Here is a 20,768-nt window from a genome sequence, read left to right on the forward strand (position 1 = left end):
GCTTCCTTTCGATTAATACGAAACTAGATGACATCGTTTCCACCATGATCTCCCTTAAGGCCAGGGTGGAAAAGGAGAGCACACGTGTCACAGAAGCTGAAAGCAGAATAAGTACCAACGAAGACACCATCACACACCACACACGAGACATTTCCCAGATCAAAGGAGACCTGGCCAAATTGCAAAACAAGTGTGAGGATCTCGAATCGAGATCAAGAAGGAACAACATCCGAGTGGTGGGGGTTTCTGAATCCTTTGGGAAAAGCCAGATGGAGCGGCAACTGGAGGAGCTACTTAAAACCCTGTTTGGACGTGAGGCATTCTCAGATCACTTTCTGGTCGAAAGGGCACATCGCACTTTGGCCCCGGCTCCTAAACCGGGTGCCCCACCACGCACTATCATTGCAAAACTCCTGAACTACAGAGACAGGGACGCAATCCTGCGCAGGGCAAGAGAGATCGGGACACTTCAATTTGAGGGAAATCGCATTCATATATATCCTGACTTCTCTGCTGGGGTACAGGCAAACAGGATATCCTACGAGCCGGTCAAAAGGCTTCTGCGAGAGCGTCAAATCCCATATGCTCTCATTTTTCCCGCCAAAATGCGAATCCAGCACGCAGGCAGGGCGCATTTTTTTGAATCTCCGGCTGAGGCTACACACTACATCGAGGCCTCTATACCTCTTCCTCCCAAGGGGGGCAGACCGGCGCAAAACAACAGGCCCAGACCGGCAGACTGAAATGGGGATCTTGATCTCATGAGACGAACGAAGATATAACATAAGGTGCTTGAGGGGCGTAACTTACAAAAAAAAAAAAAAGATGCAGTAATACTTATTGGTCCAGGCACTTGAGTAAGTGGAGGCTGGGACCCAGTCGGCGGCCATGTGAAGCAACACGGCTACCCTCGGAAGGTTCCACGAGTTTGGTTTGATCCATTGTCAAGTTGGGGGTGACAATGAGGGTGGGGGGGCGGAAAGGGGAGTTGGGATTGGACGTTACAGTTCTGGACTAGCCCTAAAGTGGCACAAAGTTGGTAATTATGACCTGAAATGTAAAAATGTGGTCACATTTGGACCGGTACCTAGCAAAGCATATGAATACTGTAGAACCATCGTTCTGGATGCTGTCAGATACTTCCTCATGATGTACAGGCGAGGGGCTGAAGGTTAAACTGTTAACATGGAATGTTCGGGGGCTAAACAATCATATGAAAACCAAAAAAATTGGTAACTACATCGCCAGGCACAGCCCCCAGATACTGATGTTACAAGAAACTCATATGGTAGGGACCGATAATCTGCACATATTGCCTAGATGGGGATCCCTTAGGTACTACACAGATTATTCCTCTCAGGCCAGGGGGGTCATCACACTCATACATCCAGGGCTGGGGTTTAGACCAGAAAGCCACAAGGTTGACCCACTGGGGAGGTATGTTTTGGTATGGGGGGAGATCGCCTCCCAACGCCTTCTCCTAGTTAACACGTATGGGCCCAATGTCGACGACCCTTCCTTTTATTTAGAACTGTATCAGACAATAGTTTCGCTTGAAATTTCAAGGGTCATTTGGGGGGGGGGATTTTAATCTGGTCCTCGACCCGAACCTGGACAGGGCCTCTAAGGCTGTTAGAGCTCCCAGTAAAGCTGCCCAAACTCTGGCGCACATCCAATCACAACTTCTGTTAGTGGATTCCTGGAGAGAGCTACATCCTGATGGTAGACGATACACATTTTACTCTTCAGTCCACGACTCTGAATCAAGAATTGATTACTGGTTGGTCTCTTCATCAATGACGGCGGCACTTAGGGGCTGTGAAATTCTTCCACGCACTATGACAGACCATTTCCCAGTGTTGTTAGATCTATTACTCCAAAGTGTTCCTGCACCCGCCAGAAGGTGGAGAATGCCCGGCGGAATGCTTGCAGACCCCGGGGAAGTTGAGACATTGCATGTTGAAATTATGGAATATTTGGTGAACAATGTGGGATCGGTTGACAAGATCTCAACAGTGTGGGAGTCCTTTAAAGTTTGGTTAAGGGGAATGTTGATATCCAGATCTGCTGGTATGCTCAAAAGGGTGCGAACCGAGTTAACGGAGGTTGAGACCAAACTAGATAAGCTAGAAACAGAATTCACACGTACTCAAAACAAAGACATATTGGTAGATATACAAGCACGCCTGCAAGAGTTTAACAAGTTGGCTGGTAGAGAGGTGCAATATATTGCGGCACCCATACGAGCTCGCAGATATGGAGAAGGGAATAAGGCGGGTAGAACCCTTTCCAATTTACTCAAGCAGGGCAGACAACCCACCCTGATCACTAGTATTCACACAGCACAAGGCGATGTACGCCTCACTGACGCAGATATAAATGGGGAATTCGTGAACTTCTATAAACACCTCTACTCAAACCAAGATACGAAGTCACTCCCGGATATTAGGTCATATTTAGAAGCCCTTTCACTCCCTAAGCTCCCTGAGGAGGAACGCCTCGCCATGGACCTACCGATAACCCCAGACGAGGTCACGGAAGCAATCAAGGGGCTTGCGTCAGGCAGGGCCCCTGGGTCGGACGGAATTGGGGCCGAATTTTACAAAGAGTTCCGCGAGGAACTTGTCCCGGTGTTAATGCAGGTGTGGGAGGAAGCTCTTGAAAATAAAATACTGCCCCCAACCATGAGGGAAGCTGTAATAACGGTCCTCCCTAAGCCGCAACGACCACCACAGGACGTATTGTCATACAGACCCCTGTCACTTATAAACACAGATGCAAAAATATTTGCTAAAGTCCTGGCGAACCGATTTCTCCCGGTTGTCCCCACCCTTGTCCACCCTGATAAGAATGGGTTTATTCCCACAAGGTCCACCGCCCTGAATCTGCGTAGGCTTTTTGGCATCATGGCACAGATAGATCCGGGAAGAAGCGCAGTGGCCATAGCCCTCGATGCAGAGAAGGCATTCGACTCTGTCTCGTGGGTTTACCTTCTTGCGGTCCTTGCGGCGTTCGGGGTGGGCCCCAATTTTGTGAACTATGTCAGGTTGCTGTATACTAAACCCGGTGCACGAGTGTTAACCAATAAAACCATCTCTGATATGTTCCTTTTGGGCAGGGGTACCAGACAGGGATGCCCGTTCTCGCCCCTACTGTTTGCCTTAACCATCGAACCAATGGCGGCCGCGGTCAGATTGAGACACATACACCGAGGGATCGGGATGAAGGGGTCCACCCAGCTGATTTCACTCTATGCAGATGACACATTATTATATATCAAAGAACCCGAGGTAAATATAACACCTATAATGGAAGAGATACATGAATTTGCAGCATACTCCGGGTACACCATAAACAAGACCAAGTCTGAGATCTTTCCACTCACCCCAGCCACCGGGCGGCCCCCCACCACGGGAGGGCTTGAGTGGTCGGAACACCGCATCAGATACTTAGGGGTTCTAGTATCTAGAGACAAACACACGCTGTACTCTGACAATCATGAGATTGCACTACGTGACATATGCACGAAACTCCAGATTTGAGGGCGCCTCTCGCTATCGCTGGCAGGGAGAGTCGCGGTCCTTAAAATGGTGATCCTTCCCAAGCTGCTGTACCTCTTTGTCAACATCCCCATATGGCCAGGTAGAGTCTTTTTCACCAAACTCCGATCTATAGCGGTCACATTTCTCTGGGGCGGTAAAACGGCCAGAATAAGCTGGGAAAAAATGACGGAGCCGTATTCCATGGGTGGCATAGCGGCCCCCGACTTCGAGCTTTATTACTATGTCTCCCAGGCACAATTTGCAAAACACTGGTACGAGCCCCCAGAAAACACGCCACACGCGTGGATTGAGGAGCGTACTACACACCCCACAAATATACAATCTGTCATTTTTGACACAAAGTATAGAGACACTTGTGATTACAACCCTGTGAGCTGCACTGTAAGAGCATGGGAGGCAATATTTAAAAGGTTAAAGATTGAGACACCCTACAACCCGGAGGTCCCTCTTTGGAACTTTCCGGGCTTGCCTCCCACTCATGACACTGGCATACAGGAATCGTGGGACCCAAGTGGGGAAATGAAGGTGGGCGATATGTTTGTGGAAGGGAAGTTTGCGGATCTGAGGTTGTTCTTGAATGCACTGGGAAGTGGACCACTTAGAACCCTCCAATATTACCGTATGAGGTCTGCATTTATTAAGCGATGGCCGACGTTCCCGGATGAACCAGTGGCTCATCCGTGTATACAGTTAATAACAGCTGCTAAAGGATTGGGGATCTCCAGGTTATACACCATGGTTCAGGCCCACACCCCTACACTGAACCACGTCAGGGAGAAGTGGGAGGCGGACCTGCAGACACCAATAGAGGAGGACAAATGGGCAAGGTATTGCATGCTTACTAAAAACATCTCACTTAACTCTGGTTTGCGATTGATTCAATTCAAGATTCTAAACAGGTTACATTATACACCCGCCAAGGTGGCTAGGTTTGTTCCGGGTGCTTCCGACTCCTGCCCTAAACGCGATACACCCCAGGCTGACACCTTTCATATGTACTGGAAATGTCCGGTGGTGGCGGGGTTCTGGAGAGAAGTGGCGGAATTGCTGGAGGAAATAACACAAGTTCCCCCGGTTATGACTCCTCAGAAATACTTATTTGGCGACATTGGCAAATGTTCCGAAAAAATTTGAAGATTATTCAATATTATTTGTGCCATGGCCAAGAAATGCATACTCCAGAAATGGAAGAGCCCCGCCCCGCCCAGTATGAATTATTTTTTGAAAGAATTAACACATGTGAATGAGACAGAGTAACAATTTGTTATGACCCAACCTACAGCGTGCAGGCCCAAAGACATATGGGGCCCCTTCAGGGTTTATTTATGTAATATGATTGAGAATGATGACATGCCATTGTAACAGTATATGTGGAACTATGGTTAATTGCACTCCTTGTCATTTACGCAAGCTTGTACGAGGTGTGGTGCCGGTGTACCTTTGTGACCATCAATAAAGTTTTTAAAAAAAGAAAATATTTGTTAAGATTAGCTAACTCCACCTGCTATACCGCGATAACCATGATATACCGTCATTTGGCAAGAAGGTTATCGTACCGTCATAAAACTAATACCATGACACCCCTATTACAGAGACACCTGGTGTGTGTAACAAAGGTTACCAGGGGACTCAATGTCACTGCAGACAATACTCCATTCCTGGATTTTCATGAAATAAACAAATTATTTTAATATATATATATTATGAGATTTTAAAATCATTACAAAAATGAGAGAACAAAAAAAAGACTAAAGGTTCAAAAAACAGTTCGAAACATATTAGAGAGAAGGATGAAAAATGGAACTTGAATCTAATAATCAATATCATTTTAGACAAGATCGCTCTCTTACCTCTACCGAGTCCATTTTGAGAGCGTCAGTCTTGTGTCACATCAATTGCATACAAGCAAACAGGTGCCGTACAAATCGGGAGATCCTACTTCAGTCCTGTTTTTTCTTTGCATTCTAGTGCTTGTGGTCTTGGATTTCTTTCTTCATTATATATCCAGCATTCCAAGTTCCAGATTTGAAAGAGTAAATAAAAAAAAACAGGACTGGACTCACATCTTCTGAACGTAATGTTGCTTTTTAGTATGTAAGCACTTGAACCACATTGACTAAACTAACACATGGTTTGTAAAAGGCAAGTCCAAGTCTGGAGCATTGGGACTCTGCTAACATGGTTGTCTGGTTGCCCTAATTTACATCTGTGAGAAAAACAAAAGTGACTTCTAAAATGTGTAGGAGAAGCTGCAATGGACTTGGGACCGATAGCAGGAACTTCCTAAGATCTTATATGACAAACATTTTCTTATTGAAGCCTTAAACATTATAAGTATTGCTTTTTGTTATATCTTATAAGATTCTGATAAGCTTCTTGTAAAAATAAATCAATGAGAAATGTTTGCATGGGGAATGTGACAAATAGAAGGCTACAGGGGATAGAAAAAGGTGATGGAGGGCAGGATATAGGTCATGGGGTGGAGAAATGGGGTTGCACTGAGGCACAGTTGTGATCTATTTACCAAGAAAGCCTCTGTATTTCAGGTAAGTGGAAAGCACCAACTACCTCCCAGATAATATATTAACATTCGACATACCTGTGGCAATGCATGGAGCTACTACAGGGTGGCGGGGGTCAGGTACAACGGGAGGAGGAGAAACCATGCGCAGGGAGAGAAGGGGGTGGATAACAACAGAGGCATGCAGGAAATCCAAGGTGGAAAATGGAAGAGAGGATATGCAGTCAGGCAGAGCAGTGGTGTCTCCAGTAATCAAAGTTAGGAGGTGCACAGAGGGGGGCCAAAGACAAAAGTTGGGGGGGACAGACAAAAGTAGGGGGGTCTATGAAAGGTAATATGTGACATCACAAGCACTCCTGCAGAGAAGCTTTTGTGCACACAAGCTACCCACACCCCACAGCACTTCCCCTCCCATCAGAATGCAGTCACAAAACCATTCAGTGACTAATGGCTCATCATTAGCAGTTTCATGGGCTACATTCTGATGGGAGGGGCTGCAAGCTGGAGGTAGCTGTGCAGAAGCAGGGCAGGTAAGCGGGGGCAGGATTTCAGAGGGAGGGCACGACACCTCCCCAGCACCACTCTCCAATTCCCCCCCCCCCCCCCAGCGACGCCACTGGTACAGAGAGCAGATTTGGGAAGCAGATTGGGGAAGCTGCTCTGGGTGTTGGGAGGCCGGTGGAGATAAAGGCAGTCCATAAAAACAATAGGGGGAGATAAATCCCGCCATCGCTTTTTCCAGGATAATGGGCCCTGCTGCAGTGACCACAAGGGCGTTGGAGAGATGATTATGTTGGAGGAGTCATTTCATGATCCCTAGTGGTATTTATTTCAGAGTTTTGTCAGGTGGCGCAGGCATAAACATCCCGCTTCAGAGGACCCGCTTTTCGAGTTCTCACAATGAACGCGGCTTGGTGTGAGTTTTTCACCGCGAGCGCATGTTCTCGTGAGAGGACGGTGTGTGAGGGTGCGCGCTCGCTTGGGTGAGTTCTCATGGCGAGGCTGCGTCTTTCCGAGGTTTCCGACTTCCCGTATCCTCGCGAGAGTTCTCACAGCCGCAAAGCGAGGGGGCGCGCGCGCGTGGGAGTTCCCACTGAGAGCCTGCGTGTTCACGTGGAGCGTGTGTCCTCGTGCGAGTTCTCACAGCTAAAGAGTGTTGAATGGGGAGACAAGCGCGCTACTTCTGACATCCCCATTTGTCTTTCAGTGGATGGCGCAGCCCAGATTGATTACGCGACTCTTCCAAATGAGCAAGAAGTGGTGAGTAGGAGGACGCCTGCACCAGACCTGCCAACATTCTGTGACCAAAAAGATGTAGGATTTTTTTAAGTTTCAAAAATAATATTTCCCATAACAATGACATCACATTACAATACAAAACATACATTGTTGGCACCATTGAAGCATCCGAAAGTACACGACCCGTCAAACAGCACAAAATGGAAAGATGTTGACATTTTAAAAATGTATAATTCTGAATGGTAACACCAAATTCAATGAAGGTAATCACACAGAACTGATAGGAAACGTTTGGCACTGCTCTGTAGCGGCAGTCCAGTAAATACATATTTATTGCAAGTTGAACACTAAACGACATGGCGACTAAGCCCTCAGTGTTATACGCAGATGCTGTGTCATGGTGTTACATTCTGCCTGGTGGTTCATGTAAGGGTTGTCTCGGCAGACTAATTAATTTGATACATGCCGTGTCCTGGAGTCTGCCTTAGAATCACATAAATTACTTGCCACTGTAAAAAGCAATAGGATCTGTCCCTGAAATCTGTAGGCCGTAGGACTGCATAAAAAGCAGTAGCCTGCTGCCTAAATCAGTAGGGTTGGCAAGTATGCTGCACATTCCCCAATGAGTCTTGCCATTCCCAAACCACTTAACGAAGGTATGCTGCGACCAAAGAAAGAGAGGCGTACGCAAATAAACATACTCTTGAGTATTTCTTCAAACTGCCCTATGAGGAGAAGAACAAAATGGTATTTCCGAACCAGCGCATAAGTAATTTCTGGGACAATTTCTATCACACGAAGCTTCAAGAAATTGTGTAATTCATAAACATACGGTGGAGTAAACTAATGTATGCGCAGCTCGGCAGCAGGACCAATGTTTTTTTTTAAATTTAAGCCATGAAGATTTACGGTGATGTCATTATAGTTGGATAATGCCCGCCACAACGTTGTTGCCAGAGGCAGAGGTCAACACACTAGGGGAGTAAGTACATAATCCCAATTGACAATTACCCTCTCCAGCACTATAAGGAAACTTGCACTTTTTTGTGACAAAATAAAAAAGCATATAACATGTCTGCTGCAAGGTTGCTGCAGTCAAGTTTGGAATATTGTCAATAACCTATATTATTGATGGCACTGCAAACATTCTGATTGGTGTATAAGAACTTATTCATGAGCTCTATTTCTTAATTCAGCTTTGTAGACATGACTAATGGCCGTACTGGGAGTTATGAGTCCTGAAGACTGAGACCCTAGTTCAGCGACAATGTTCAACAAAGTTGAAACATCCATAACACAGCATCCAGGTCAATGACATTTGAATTAGCACATGGAACTCATTAATGAGTACCTTGTTAGTAGCCCTGGCACTCTGGAGGCAGATGGGGTACTTGCCTTATAAATCCAGCAGTGATAATGTGTTTTGGGATTTACCTGTCTGCCACAGGGGGCAGCAGTGTATTATTAAAACACACACTTTTCGAGGCAATTGTTGCTTAAACAGGGCAAAGATCGCACATTGAACAATCTGCAGGCTATCTTAGTGTGTATAGCCCGCAGGTTGTCAAATGAGAGCGCACAATGGACATTCTAAACGTTCTAATTTTGCGTATTGCTGTGTAATCATTTTACCTTCATTTTTGTATTAAGGGGGCTGATCTCACAAGGCGGCAGACCTGGGACAGAATCAGTCACACACATCATGCTCCGCAATGGGAGGCTCTGGGAACCCTGAGACCTTTTAGGAAAATCTCAGGATTTCTCTATTGACCAGTCCACTGCTGGTACACCCAGTGCTCGAAGTGTACAAAAAGTAGTGAAATTATATTCCCTTCTGGCCTGCACCATCTCGCCACATACCTCATTGCCATGCCACCTACCACGTGCAATCCAAACATGCTGTTTAAGGGAACATTCTGTGCAGTGCACTGAACTGCTCATTTAAACTTCTTCCTACACGTTTTTTTTTAAAGAGAGCCATTCCGGATGGTTTCTTTTTAAAATAAAAGTATAGGAACTCTGAAACTATAATACTTAATAAAGGAGCACCACTCCAAACCGTTTTCCACCCACTTTGACCACTTTTAAGTTAAGAAAAAATGCAAACTTATTTTTTTAATACTCCATGTACTGAAAATCTCAGCAAGATACCAGTGTTTTTTTATGCCCTTCTATCATTGCTTTCCAACATGCACCAGGTGTGACTCCTGGATGGGAATGGCCAGTGACTTATCTAGTGCGAGTACTCATCATTTTAATGTGTTGATAACCATGACAGACAGTGGTGGAGGGAGGACTCTGCCCAGGATGACAGAATGGGATGGTGGAGGAGCAGTGCCACTGGTGCTCTGGTCTCCACTGGGCAACAGGGGCCTAGTTGTCTCAGTTTGGAAGTTAGGGTTGATTGCCTTTGACCTCTGGATGGATGACTGAGCAAATGAAAGGCTAGATGAATGGGTACAGGGTTTCAGGTGGATTGTTCCTGACTCTATCTTCTTGCCCTCCCTCCCCAATATTCAGGACCTGCTCATCCACAACTTTGATGATAGTGAGAGCTTTTTGGGGAAGCTGCAGAAGTCTGCAAAGGCCTTCAAAGTTTTGGACCAAAGAAAGAAAACCAGAAGGAACAAGAAGACAGCCTCTGGGGGTAAGACCGACACAAATAACCACATAAAGGCATAGGTGGGCTTTGTGGTGGGGACACCAGGGGGCGTTCCGCAATGACTGGGTGCCATATTTCTGTCCCGTATACGTATACAAGACATTGTGCCGAAGGCCCTGTTGTCGATCTTGCATTTCTACATGTCATATCCCACGATGGCCGGTACGGCTCAGCCAAAACCAGTCCCACCACGTCTGGTGTAGCCTGACAATGCAACTGCTTCTTTCTCGTTGCTAGAGGCTTTTCAGAGGCAATGGCCTTTTGAAAAGTGGTTTAATTCACCTAAAAGATTGGCAGGCTGTTCATTATGAAGAAGTGGGAAGGGGGGCTGAGAACATCCCTACAAACCACTACCCCAAAATCCCTTCAAACTTCTACCCCAAACCCCTTCAAGGCATGCAGTGTGCTCTTTTCTCTGGGAGACTCAAATGAAACAACTCCGTACATTGGAGGGGGATTAACTGAGCAAGACAGAGATAACTCACCCAGTACTGTTTTTTCCATTGCTTCTTGGCACAGGCACTTTTTCCTTTACCATTACCCATGGAAGACTGCACGTTTTGCAATGCAGAGAGAAAATAACCCGGGCTGGATGAGGCACTCACAGATGCCTTGATAGCTCGATATTTCTTGTGGTTGCTCTCTGCTCTCACAGATTTATGAAACTGATTTGGGTGGGACACAATTTTCCATTCAGCAAATAAACATAATGAAATAGTAATTTAAAAAAAAATCATAAAGCGCTGTTGTGAGGAGCGTGTGCCATGCCATCTTCCATTGAAATGTTGTAATTTCCGCTCTAGCATTCCTATATGCAATGCACAGTAATGTGCTTTCTATTGTCAACTTTCTCAAGGTACACTCACTTGCTGACCTCCCCCCAAACTGGATTTTGGTCCAAATACTCCACCAAGATTGAGCTCATCCACTTTGCCAGCTCTCTTACTACTGTCCACTATGTTCGCCTCTCCATTCTCGTTCTTCTAGACCTATCCACTGCACTTGACACTGTGGATCGTCCTTCCCTCCTTCAAAAACTTTCCCTCCTTGGCTTCAAGAACTCTATATTGAACTTGGTGGCCTCCATCGCTCTGACAGCTCCTTGAGACCTCAGCATCTCAGCCCCAAGACTTATTCCAGTGGGTGACTCACAAGGACCAGTTCTGGATCCACTTCTTTCTTCTCCTCAAGCTACATACCTCCTTTCTTTGGAAAATAATATCCTCCATTATCTGTATCAGTATTACCCCTTTGCTGATGATACTTAGAAATTCTTCTCCGTTGTCTGCTGTTCCCCCTGCAATCTCCAAACTGCTAACCAACTGCCTAACTGCCACCGGCCAATGGATGGCTCTACACTGCCTCATGCTAAGCTCTACAAAGACGGAAGTCATCTTTCTCCTTGCCTCCAATGACAACTCCACTCTCCCCTTTTCCATCTCTTCGCCCCTGAGCTCCTCATCACCCCCACGGCTTGCATCCATGCAAAAACCTGTCAGCACCCCAAGGCACACTCAACTAAAAACCTTACCTCTACACTTGTGCTCAGCAAACTGAACTACTTTGTGAGACTACCACTTTACTCTTTTGCTACCTGCAGCAAAGTCATCTACTTTGTGGCATGCACCAGTTTCAAACATACCCAGATACACCCCACCTCTGCCTACCATCACTAAGCTGGACCGCTCTCCAAGCAAAATCCCTCTCTCTTTAAATTACATCTACTTATCTATAAATCCATCCATGGTCTTGCCCCTTTCTCCCCCAATGCCTCACTGCATCTCGCTGTACTCTCCCTCTCTATCTGTCTGTTCCTCAACGCTTCACAACCTATCAGTCCCCCAAACAGTGCCTCATCCTGCTTTCCCTCCCAGCTATCAAAGCCAACGCTTCAGTGGAACTCTGCAGAACGAGTCTCAAACTCTACCCACTAGCAATGGAAGCATCTCCCCAAACCCAACCACCCTCTATTAGAAACTAACTGCCCAGCCCACCGCTCCTGCATTCTGCCCTCAGACTACTGTATGTAATTTTTAAATATGTAAATACTAGCTCCAGGCTCTAAAAATGTTAAAAATAATGTAATGTCCTCCTTTCCCTGGTCACTTGTTTATGTTCCTAGTCTTACACCTTCACCGCGAGTCCGCATCATTTCACACTTTTATGCTCTGATGTAAAGGCACCTTACACTAGGACTGCCTCTACTCTTTGTTATTGTCTACTTTGTAAGTAATTTCTGTTTAAAATAACATCCTGTTATTAAATATATTCAAAAATATACAAAACAACTCCTTTCCCCCCTTCAATGCTCTTCTGGGTGCATACTTGCATATTTGATGCAATGAGCGTTCGTGGTGTGGATAGGTTAGTGAGCTGTTGAATGTTCTATGTGTGACAGTGGTGATAGAATGTCATGGAGTGAGGGTGGGCTGGTGGCGGTTCCCATATTCCTGTTCTACCGGGTCTAACCTTTAACTGCATCTCAAAATCAAAGACTTCCTTTTCTACTGGTGTTTCCTCTGTTGCCTCGCCTCTACCCCAAAAGTCATCCGCGACTGCCAGGGAGGGTTGTGATATTTCAATGCTGCCGTGTGAAGCAGAGCCTCCCCACCTCAGTGAGAAATGCCACACAATGCATAGAGGAAACTCAGACATGCAGCATTCATCCTTCATCCGCCTGACATGTAACTGACTGTACCGCCCCTGTCGGCCAATCATGCAACAGCATGTGAGTCAATGGGCCTCATTACGGGTCCGGCAGTAACACTGCCTGTGCTACCGGTGGGTTGCCACCAGACCCGTAAATAATTACTTGAGAGGAGCTGGCCATCCTCTGTGGCCATCATAGGGTCCCCCGATCTATAATCAGGGTGCGAGCAGCAGGGTTAAAGACTCGCCTAAGACAACAGAAGCGGAGGCTGTAGACCACGGCCAGAAGATCATGGAGAAATCCAGGAGGGCTGCAGCATCAGGGGAGGACAGTTGCTTCTGTCCTCAACCCAGTAATCTCTTCCCCACGACCCCCTAGCAACAGGGGTCGGCTGCATAGACCACTTTGCCCGCAACAGACATTGCAACACCTCCCCCACAGGACATGCCGCGAGTAGCGCACATGGAGCTTGCCGCAGACCTAGAAACCGGTGGTGGGATTTTCATACGTACAGACAGGCTCCAATCGGGAGAGCTCAACTACCCCGTGTAGCGGGTAGGACCTGCACCCTCCTAGACGCAGTATACACGGGCCGGTGGACAGTAGGAGTACCCAGCCTCAAACCACCTGCAGGACTAATACCAATGGACTGGCATGCAGACACGGGGAGCAAGGCATTACTGACTCTTATTCTGAAAGGCAGTCCATGAGGGATGCAGGTGGCTGGCTCATACCTCCACATGCCCAGGCACCCCCAATACCCCCTCACCCACATAGGGCTCGCAATTTCAAAACAGCAGACAATAAAAATGGGACCCATTAGGAGAGGAGCCACCACCAATAGCTAATTTGGTACCGCAAGACTCAGCAAAGACATTACCCCCCCCCCTAGGGCCCAGCGCACACAACTTCGACAGACGTTCCGAGGGTCATTGAGCATAGAGGGAAAAATGGTCCACAAGCTACTCCATCCGACGCAGGGCCCAAGCAGCATCACCACCATCTTAGAACCCGGGGAGTCTTTCCTTACTGGTACAGCAGGTGACTCTAAGCCAGGAAGGTCCAAGCACCCACAAGTGTCGCAGTTCGCAGTGGTTCCCAGATACCTTGTGCGGTTCCCCAATCACGTACCCACGCAAACAGCACCACAGGTATACAGACATATTAAGGACATGGTGACCCCCCCAATGTGGAAGACAGTGAATTCCAGGCACCAAACGAAAGAAAACTCTCTGGAAGCCCACACAACTCACTACCCCTAAAGAAAACCCAATTTGAAATTGCTGGCTGAGATGCGAAGGGGCCCAATTAATCCCGGAGAGCGCACACCATCACCGGGAAAACCCACCAGACATACCGGACACCAATATGGCCGCATCCAAGAAGACATAGAGCGCTGCTTCCTCGACTTCCAGGAGAAGTTCGCCACCTCCCGGCAAACACAATTCAACACATTTACCGCTGAATTTATGTCTGCATTATACGAGACAAGAGGATGTTTCATCACTGGAGGAAAGAACGGACATGAACAAAAAACCATTACAAGACCTGGCCTTAGACAACACAAAGTTGGACAAGCTACTAAATCACCTGGCCAGGTCTACATACAATCTGGAACCGCAATGTGAGGTGCTCGAAAATAGATCACAGAGATCTAATATCCAGATCAGGAACCTCCTGGAAACAGTAAAGAAAATGGATCTGAAAAACATGGTAACAGGCATCTTCAGATATCTCATAAATGCAGAGGGTGAGGTCAATGTTCCAATCAACATGATCCACAGAATGGGTCCAAGATGCCAGGACCCAGGTGCATGCCCCAGAGACATCCTGGCAGCCCTGGCAAACTACACACTACAGATCCTAAGGGCGTCCAGACGGGCAGCGCCAATCACATTCAATGGCAAAGAAATCCAACTCTTCTAAGACCTCTCCCAACTAATACTACAAAAATGAAGCGACGTGTGCGAACTGCTGGATCACCTACAAGACAAGAATATAACATATAGGTGGACCTTCCCATTTGGCCTCCTGTTCAGCTGGAAGAGCAAACAACACTGGGTGACGTCAAAGGAGGAGGGAGCCCGGATAATGCAAATCGACCTGGACACACAAGCAAAACCAAGCACGGCCCGGCAGTACACCCCAAGGTGACCCCACCCATGGTAATGGACCTTAATGGAACAAGGCAGCAAGAAAACCATGAAAGGCCCTAACTACTGCCCTATTCCGGACTTGGAGAATGCAACGGACTGCCCTGAAAAGGGGAGATGTGGCTGACGCAGGTAACATACGCCCAAGCTTGGTTGCATAGGCATGTCAAGCTGAGCTATGGTGGATCTCGTTTTGGAATCCAACTACAGACATAATGACTGGGGTTTTAGTATACCCTGCACACCCTCCTGGTCTTACTTGTGGTCCACTTCTGAGTCCTTGGTAGGAATAGCAAAGGTGGCCTGCACCAGGAGGAGCAGAGGGGAGAAAGGTTGAGTTTTATTAAGGGGGAGTTGGGGTGAAAAGGGGGACTTCAGGGCGTTTTGGGGTCTCAAGGACAGCTTACTATGTAAGCTGAACTCTCAAATAATAGATACATCTTCAGATGTTTAACTCTTAACATTAGGGGCTTAAATATCCCGGTCAAGAGGAGGAAAGCCGACAAAGAGGGCCACTATCTATTTGTAACCACACAAGTGGGCCCAAAGACCGGAACATTAGCCTCTGTTTACGCCCCAAATTCAGGCCAAAAGGGAATCTTGAAATCAGTGCTCACGGAATTGGAACGGTTCAGCGCGGTGGAGACCATTCTGATGAGAGACTTAAACATTGCGTGGGACCCACTCAGGTATAAAAGCTCCATGACAAAATATTCTCAACCCCCACAACACTTGCCCTCAAAACAAGATTTGAACAACTAACTCTTAGAGATTTTAGGGACAACCCTGAAGGGTGATGAAACAGCATACACGCATTACTCATATGTCCATAAGTGTTTTTCCAGAATTGACTACATATGGGGCTCAACTATGCTCATAAGCATTATATCAAAGATTGAAACCCACACTATCATGATCTTAGACCATGCCCCGATAACCCTTGACCTTACACTTCCCCTGCTATCATCCAAATTATGGTACTTGGGTTTCCCTAATGCGCTGCTGATAGGCTCGGTGGTCTGCGACGACTTATAAGAAATAATTAAGGACTTCTTCAACTTGAACACAGATGGGAAAACAAGGGGGAGGTGATATGGACGCCTTCAAAGCAAAATTACGACGGGAACTCATAGCGACCAAAGCACACAAAGAGAATCTTAGAAAGAAAATAGAACTAGACCTCGAAGCCGAAGTGAGAGATGCACTGAAATGGATGGAGGATGATGCGAGCCCTGGCCTCCATAGCGAATATAGAAACGCAAAGGATAAACTGGACCTCATACATACCAAATGTCACGCTTACCTCTGGTGCCCTGCAGGAGTGCCTGGTCCGGAATGTACTGTGGAGTTGCCCCTGTACTGATCCCCTCACCCGGTCATATATCCCAGCCATGCCTTCCCTCATCTGTCGCCTGGAGGAAAAACCTCTGGGGGGCTGCGAGATTGGGAGGGGCATAGGTGTGTTCGGGACGAGTGTCGCTGGTGTTCTGAGACAGTGTTGTGGAAAAACAGAGGGTAAATCTACTGTGGACTTTACTCCTGTTCTTACTCACCAACGGAGAGGCTTTCTTGCGGAAATTAAACGCTACAAAAAGGGTAACATCCCCAATCAAACTGCCCAATTAACTAAATCAGTATGTTTCAATGTCCCTTTAGGACGTCCTATCACAACTCCCACCACATCTTCCGAGGAGGAAGAGGAAGAGGAGCAAGGGCCAGACAAAGGGAGAAACGCAAACAAGCGACAAACTCGCTCCAGTCTCAAGAATTTGGCCACCAAATTGATTCTCCAAACTTAGTTTTCAATTTATCCAGTAAGGTTTTGTCATCTGCTGAACTATCCCTCTTGAATAAAGGTCTTTCATTTGTACCAAGTTGTCACACTGATCTCATTGATTTTCAAATTGATCTATTCAAATTTACTCGTAAGTTTAGACTTAAAAGGTATTTTCACCAACAAGTGTCAGTCTTTAAGCCACAGGTGGCTCCACCATCACTCAATAGTTGGACCATATCTGATATAGAAGACACACAACTTCTCATGTCACTTAATGAGGACATTCCATCCTCATCCCACAATTTACAACAAGAATTGGGTATTCACCAACATAACTTGCCAATGGTAGAACACAAACCTCGTTCTAAATTTATACCAGTTAATACTGACACAAATGTTATTGACACTTTTTATCAGGCAGTCATACAAGACATTCACAAACAGATAAATCACTCGCAGTATTTGTTTTCCAAGTCCAATCTCACGCTTTCTGAAAAAACTGCTCTTACCAATCTTGCCCAGTATTGTTATCAAGGAGGCCGATAAAGGCAGCATATTGTGATTTTGAATACTGTTGATTACATTACTATGGCTAATGAACATCTTAGCACTCCGGGTTGCTACCAATTGTTACCAGGCAATCCTACCTCAGAAACAGTCACCCAACTCAAAACATTGCTATTTGACTGGCATTCACGTGGGACTCTCACAGATGATGAAAAATCTTTCTTGTACAGACCCAATCCTGTTATTCCTACTATGTATTTCCTTCCTAAAATTCACAAGGAATTCACAATGCTACCCCAGGTATGACCCATTATGAGTGGCTTAGGATGGGCCACTGAGGGTCTTTCCCAATACATTGACTCTGCAATTAAGGACATTGTACCAACACTACCAACGTATTTACATGATTATACTCAGGCATTGCAATTCTTACATGACTTAGAATGGTGCTCTAATTTTCTTTTGGCTACTTTTGATGTTAAAGCATTGTATACCTCAATACAACATCATATAGCTCTGCAAACCATTGACTTTCCATATCGCAAGCACTCAGCATCACATAGTCAACATGTGCACATGATTAAAGATTTCCTTCAGTTTACCTTAGCTCATAACCAGTTTCTTTTTAACCATCAATATTACTTGCAAACAAAAGGAGTAGCGATGGGCGCAAAATATGCCCCCTTCTTTGGCTAATTTGTTTATGGATTTCTTTGAGGACAAATATATTTACACTGATCACCAATTCAAACAGAATCTCATTGTTTGGAAGCGTTATATAGATGACGTTCTTTTCATTTGGGATGGAACGCCGTCCAACTTTGCTGAATTCTCCAATTATCTCAATTGCAATGACTTTGGTATTGGGTTCTCTGGATATGTGAGTTCCAAATCTTTGGAATGTCTTTATCTTCAAATAGACATTGTGGATGGCAAGTTGCAGGCACAAACCTTTCGCAAACCTACCGCAGTTAATGCCATACTTCATGCCTCTAGCTGCCATAAAATATCTGTTATTTCGAATATCCCGTTTGGGGGATTCTACCGTGCCCGACGTAATTGCAGTACTGACTTGGCTTTTAAACAAGAATGTAACTTGATCAGGCAGAGGTTCTCTGAACGAGGTTATACTAATCAATGCATTAATCAAGGGTTTAATCGTATCAAAATAATAACTCGAGATTCGACTTTGGTCACCAACAAGGAAAGTATCAGTCACTGACCAGACAATATCCAGTTTATCACTAAATTTTCACAAGATTATAACATGCTCTGCCAACTGCTACACAAGCACTGGCATCCTTTGAGACTTGATTCTGATTTGCAACCTTACGTCTCACCAAAACCCACAATTATCTTTACTTGTAATAAAACCCTGCAGAATCAACTTTGTCCCTCGTTCCTACAACCAAAACCTGCTCATGAACAGTCCTTAACATGGCTTCCACCTAAACCTATGGGTTTCTTTAAGTGTGGTTCTTGTAATTTTTGCAAATTCGCTTTGAATCAAAAGGTTTTCAGTTGTCACCAAGGCTTGACAATGCATATGACTAATTTCATTAATTGCAAATCTAAATATGTGCTGTATGCCATATTATGCATATGCCAAAAAGCCTATGTAGGCTCTACGATCAGAGAGTTAAGAATACGCATTTGTGAACATTTTGCGCACCTAACGAGCCAAGATCCTAAACTGCCACTTGCTTCCCATTGGCAGCAACATCACCAAATGGACTCAGTAAATGAACTTAAGTTTATTGGGTTGATGCAAGCACACTCTCATCCGAGAGGTGGCGATCGCCAATTGCCTCTTCGACAGCTTGAGACACGAACCATTGCCAAACTCTGCTGCACCAGTCTCGGACTCAACTCGGATTCAGAACTTAATGGCCCTCATTACGACCCTGGCGGAAAGCAACTGACCTGACCGCCATAGCGTAAATAGCGTTTCCGCCATGGCACGACAGAGTAAAGTGCGGCTAATTCTGACCCATCGGGCACGAGCACTACGCCTTGGTGGAAGTGCAAAGTCCGCGATGGCGGAAAAGTCCCAAAAACGCCCCTCACCGCCGTCGTACGGCAACCTAGGTGCAATTCCGCCACCGGACATAGCGGTCACCGTAAAGAGCGGCAATCGGAAAATACGGTGACCGTAAATATACGGAAACGGAAGCAAAAACATGGTCCCGGAACGGGAAACAGCACGCCGTACACCTATAAAACCAGAACATTCCCACAACCATTAAAAACACTACCCTGAGAGACATCCCAACCCGTCATCCACCCTAGTGAAACCAAAACAATGGGAAAAGTAGCGAAAAAAGCGTGCGACCGCAAGCGGCAGGTCCACTTCTCACGTGAGGAACTCACGGTGCTCACAGAGACCCTCCAGGAGAATGCTGCCGTCGTCTTCTCGACGCAAATGACCAGGACGGCACTCACGAACAAGAAGGCCATATGGGCCCTGGTGGCACAGCGGGTAAGTGCGGTGGGGACCGCACCCCGCAACCCACAGCAATGCAGAAAGCGATGGGACGACTTGCGGATACGCGTACGGAGCATACTATCCGCCAACCGTAACATTGCCACAGCTACCGGGGGAGGATCGGAATCACCCATCAAGCTGACCCCCTGGGAAGAAATCTGTGCCTCCACCATTGGAATGGAGACCATAGAGGTAGTCGGATGGATGGAGAAAGGATTGCAGACATCCGAAGAATCAGGTAGGTGGCCCAAATAAAACTATGCTAAAACCACAATGTTCAATCATGTGAAGTACCATGTGTCCACATAGTGCAACAGAAACACATGTCCAGGAGAACGTCCACTCACATTGGCCTGATAGCGGACATTAAAAGTCAAATTAAATAAATAAATAATTAAAATTCCTAAAAACACCCTCTACACGTGCAGCAGGCACCCCCTAACTGCAGGCTGCAATACAACTGCACCCTCAATCCACACAAAAATGAAACCACCTCCAAGGCCCTGACCCAAATCACCCTCAGGTACCACCCCAATGCATGTCATACATTGCCATTCCAATTTCCACAGACCCATTAATAACGCTCACCCTCCTTTACTCCACCACAGGGTCTGATTCAAACGACGAGCTCCAGGACACCCCTACCAGCACACCTGCAAAGAGGGCCAAGACCAACGGGCAAAGACCCTCCACCTGAGCTGCACGCATCAAGACACGGCAGCAGCACAAATCAAGTGGCAGCACACAGGAGGGGACTTCAACAGGCACCCCAGCAGCCAGCATGGCCACAACACCACCACCACCACAGGCCCCCCCAATGGATGCCACAGAAGGCACTGCTTCTGGTGGCAGCAGCACCATAGGTGACACTGCATTAATGGAAGCATGCTCCAACACAGAAAACGGTGATGTCGATGTACGATCCATCCATGACCTGTCTCAATCCCCCTGTTTGTTTCATCCCATACAACATGAGGATACCACGCAGGGGCACTCACAAGACGACGACTGGCCATCCCCCACAAGCCCTGTGTCAAGGCAACATGAGGTGATCAGCCCCTCTGTGACACCACCGCAAATGGCCATGGCCCAGCAGAGGCAACAGTCCCTCGACCAGGTGATCGTGCAACAGCAGCAACTGGCCACGCTCCTCAAGGACCATGCTGATGAATATGGGGGTACCAAGGCAGCCATAGAAACATGTACAGAGA

The 20,768-nt window shown here is 46.6% G+C and overlaps 1 protein-coding gene across 1 annotated transcript in view; it reads left to right on the top strand.

The window, feature by feature from the left end:
- LOC138473596 (epidermal growth factor receptor kinase substrate 8-like protein 1) overlaps positions 1-20,768 on the top strand; it is a 214,113-nt gene that overhangs the window by 152,682 nt on the left and 40,663 nt on the right. Inside the window, exons 7-8 of the mRNA XM_069612159.1 lie at positions 7,292-7,344; positions 9,844-9,970. Coding sequence (XP_069468260.1) covers positions 7,292-7,344; positions 9,844-9,970 — 180 coding nt within the window. The remainder of the gene's footprint in view (positions 1-7,291; positions 7,345-9,843; positions 9,971-20,768) is intronic.

Source organism: Ambystoma mexicanum, chromosome 8 (assembly GCF_040938575.1).
Source record: "Ambystoma mexicanum isolate Mex_15411 chromosome 8, UKY_AmexF1_1, whole genome shotgun sequence".
Lineage (NCBI taxonomy): Eukaryota > Metazoa > Chordata > Amphibia > Caudata > Ambystomatidae > Ambystoma > Ambystoma mexicanum.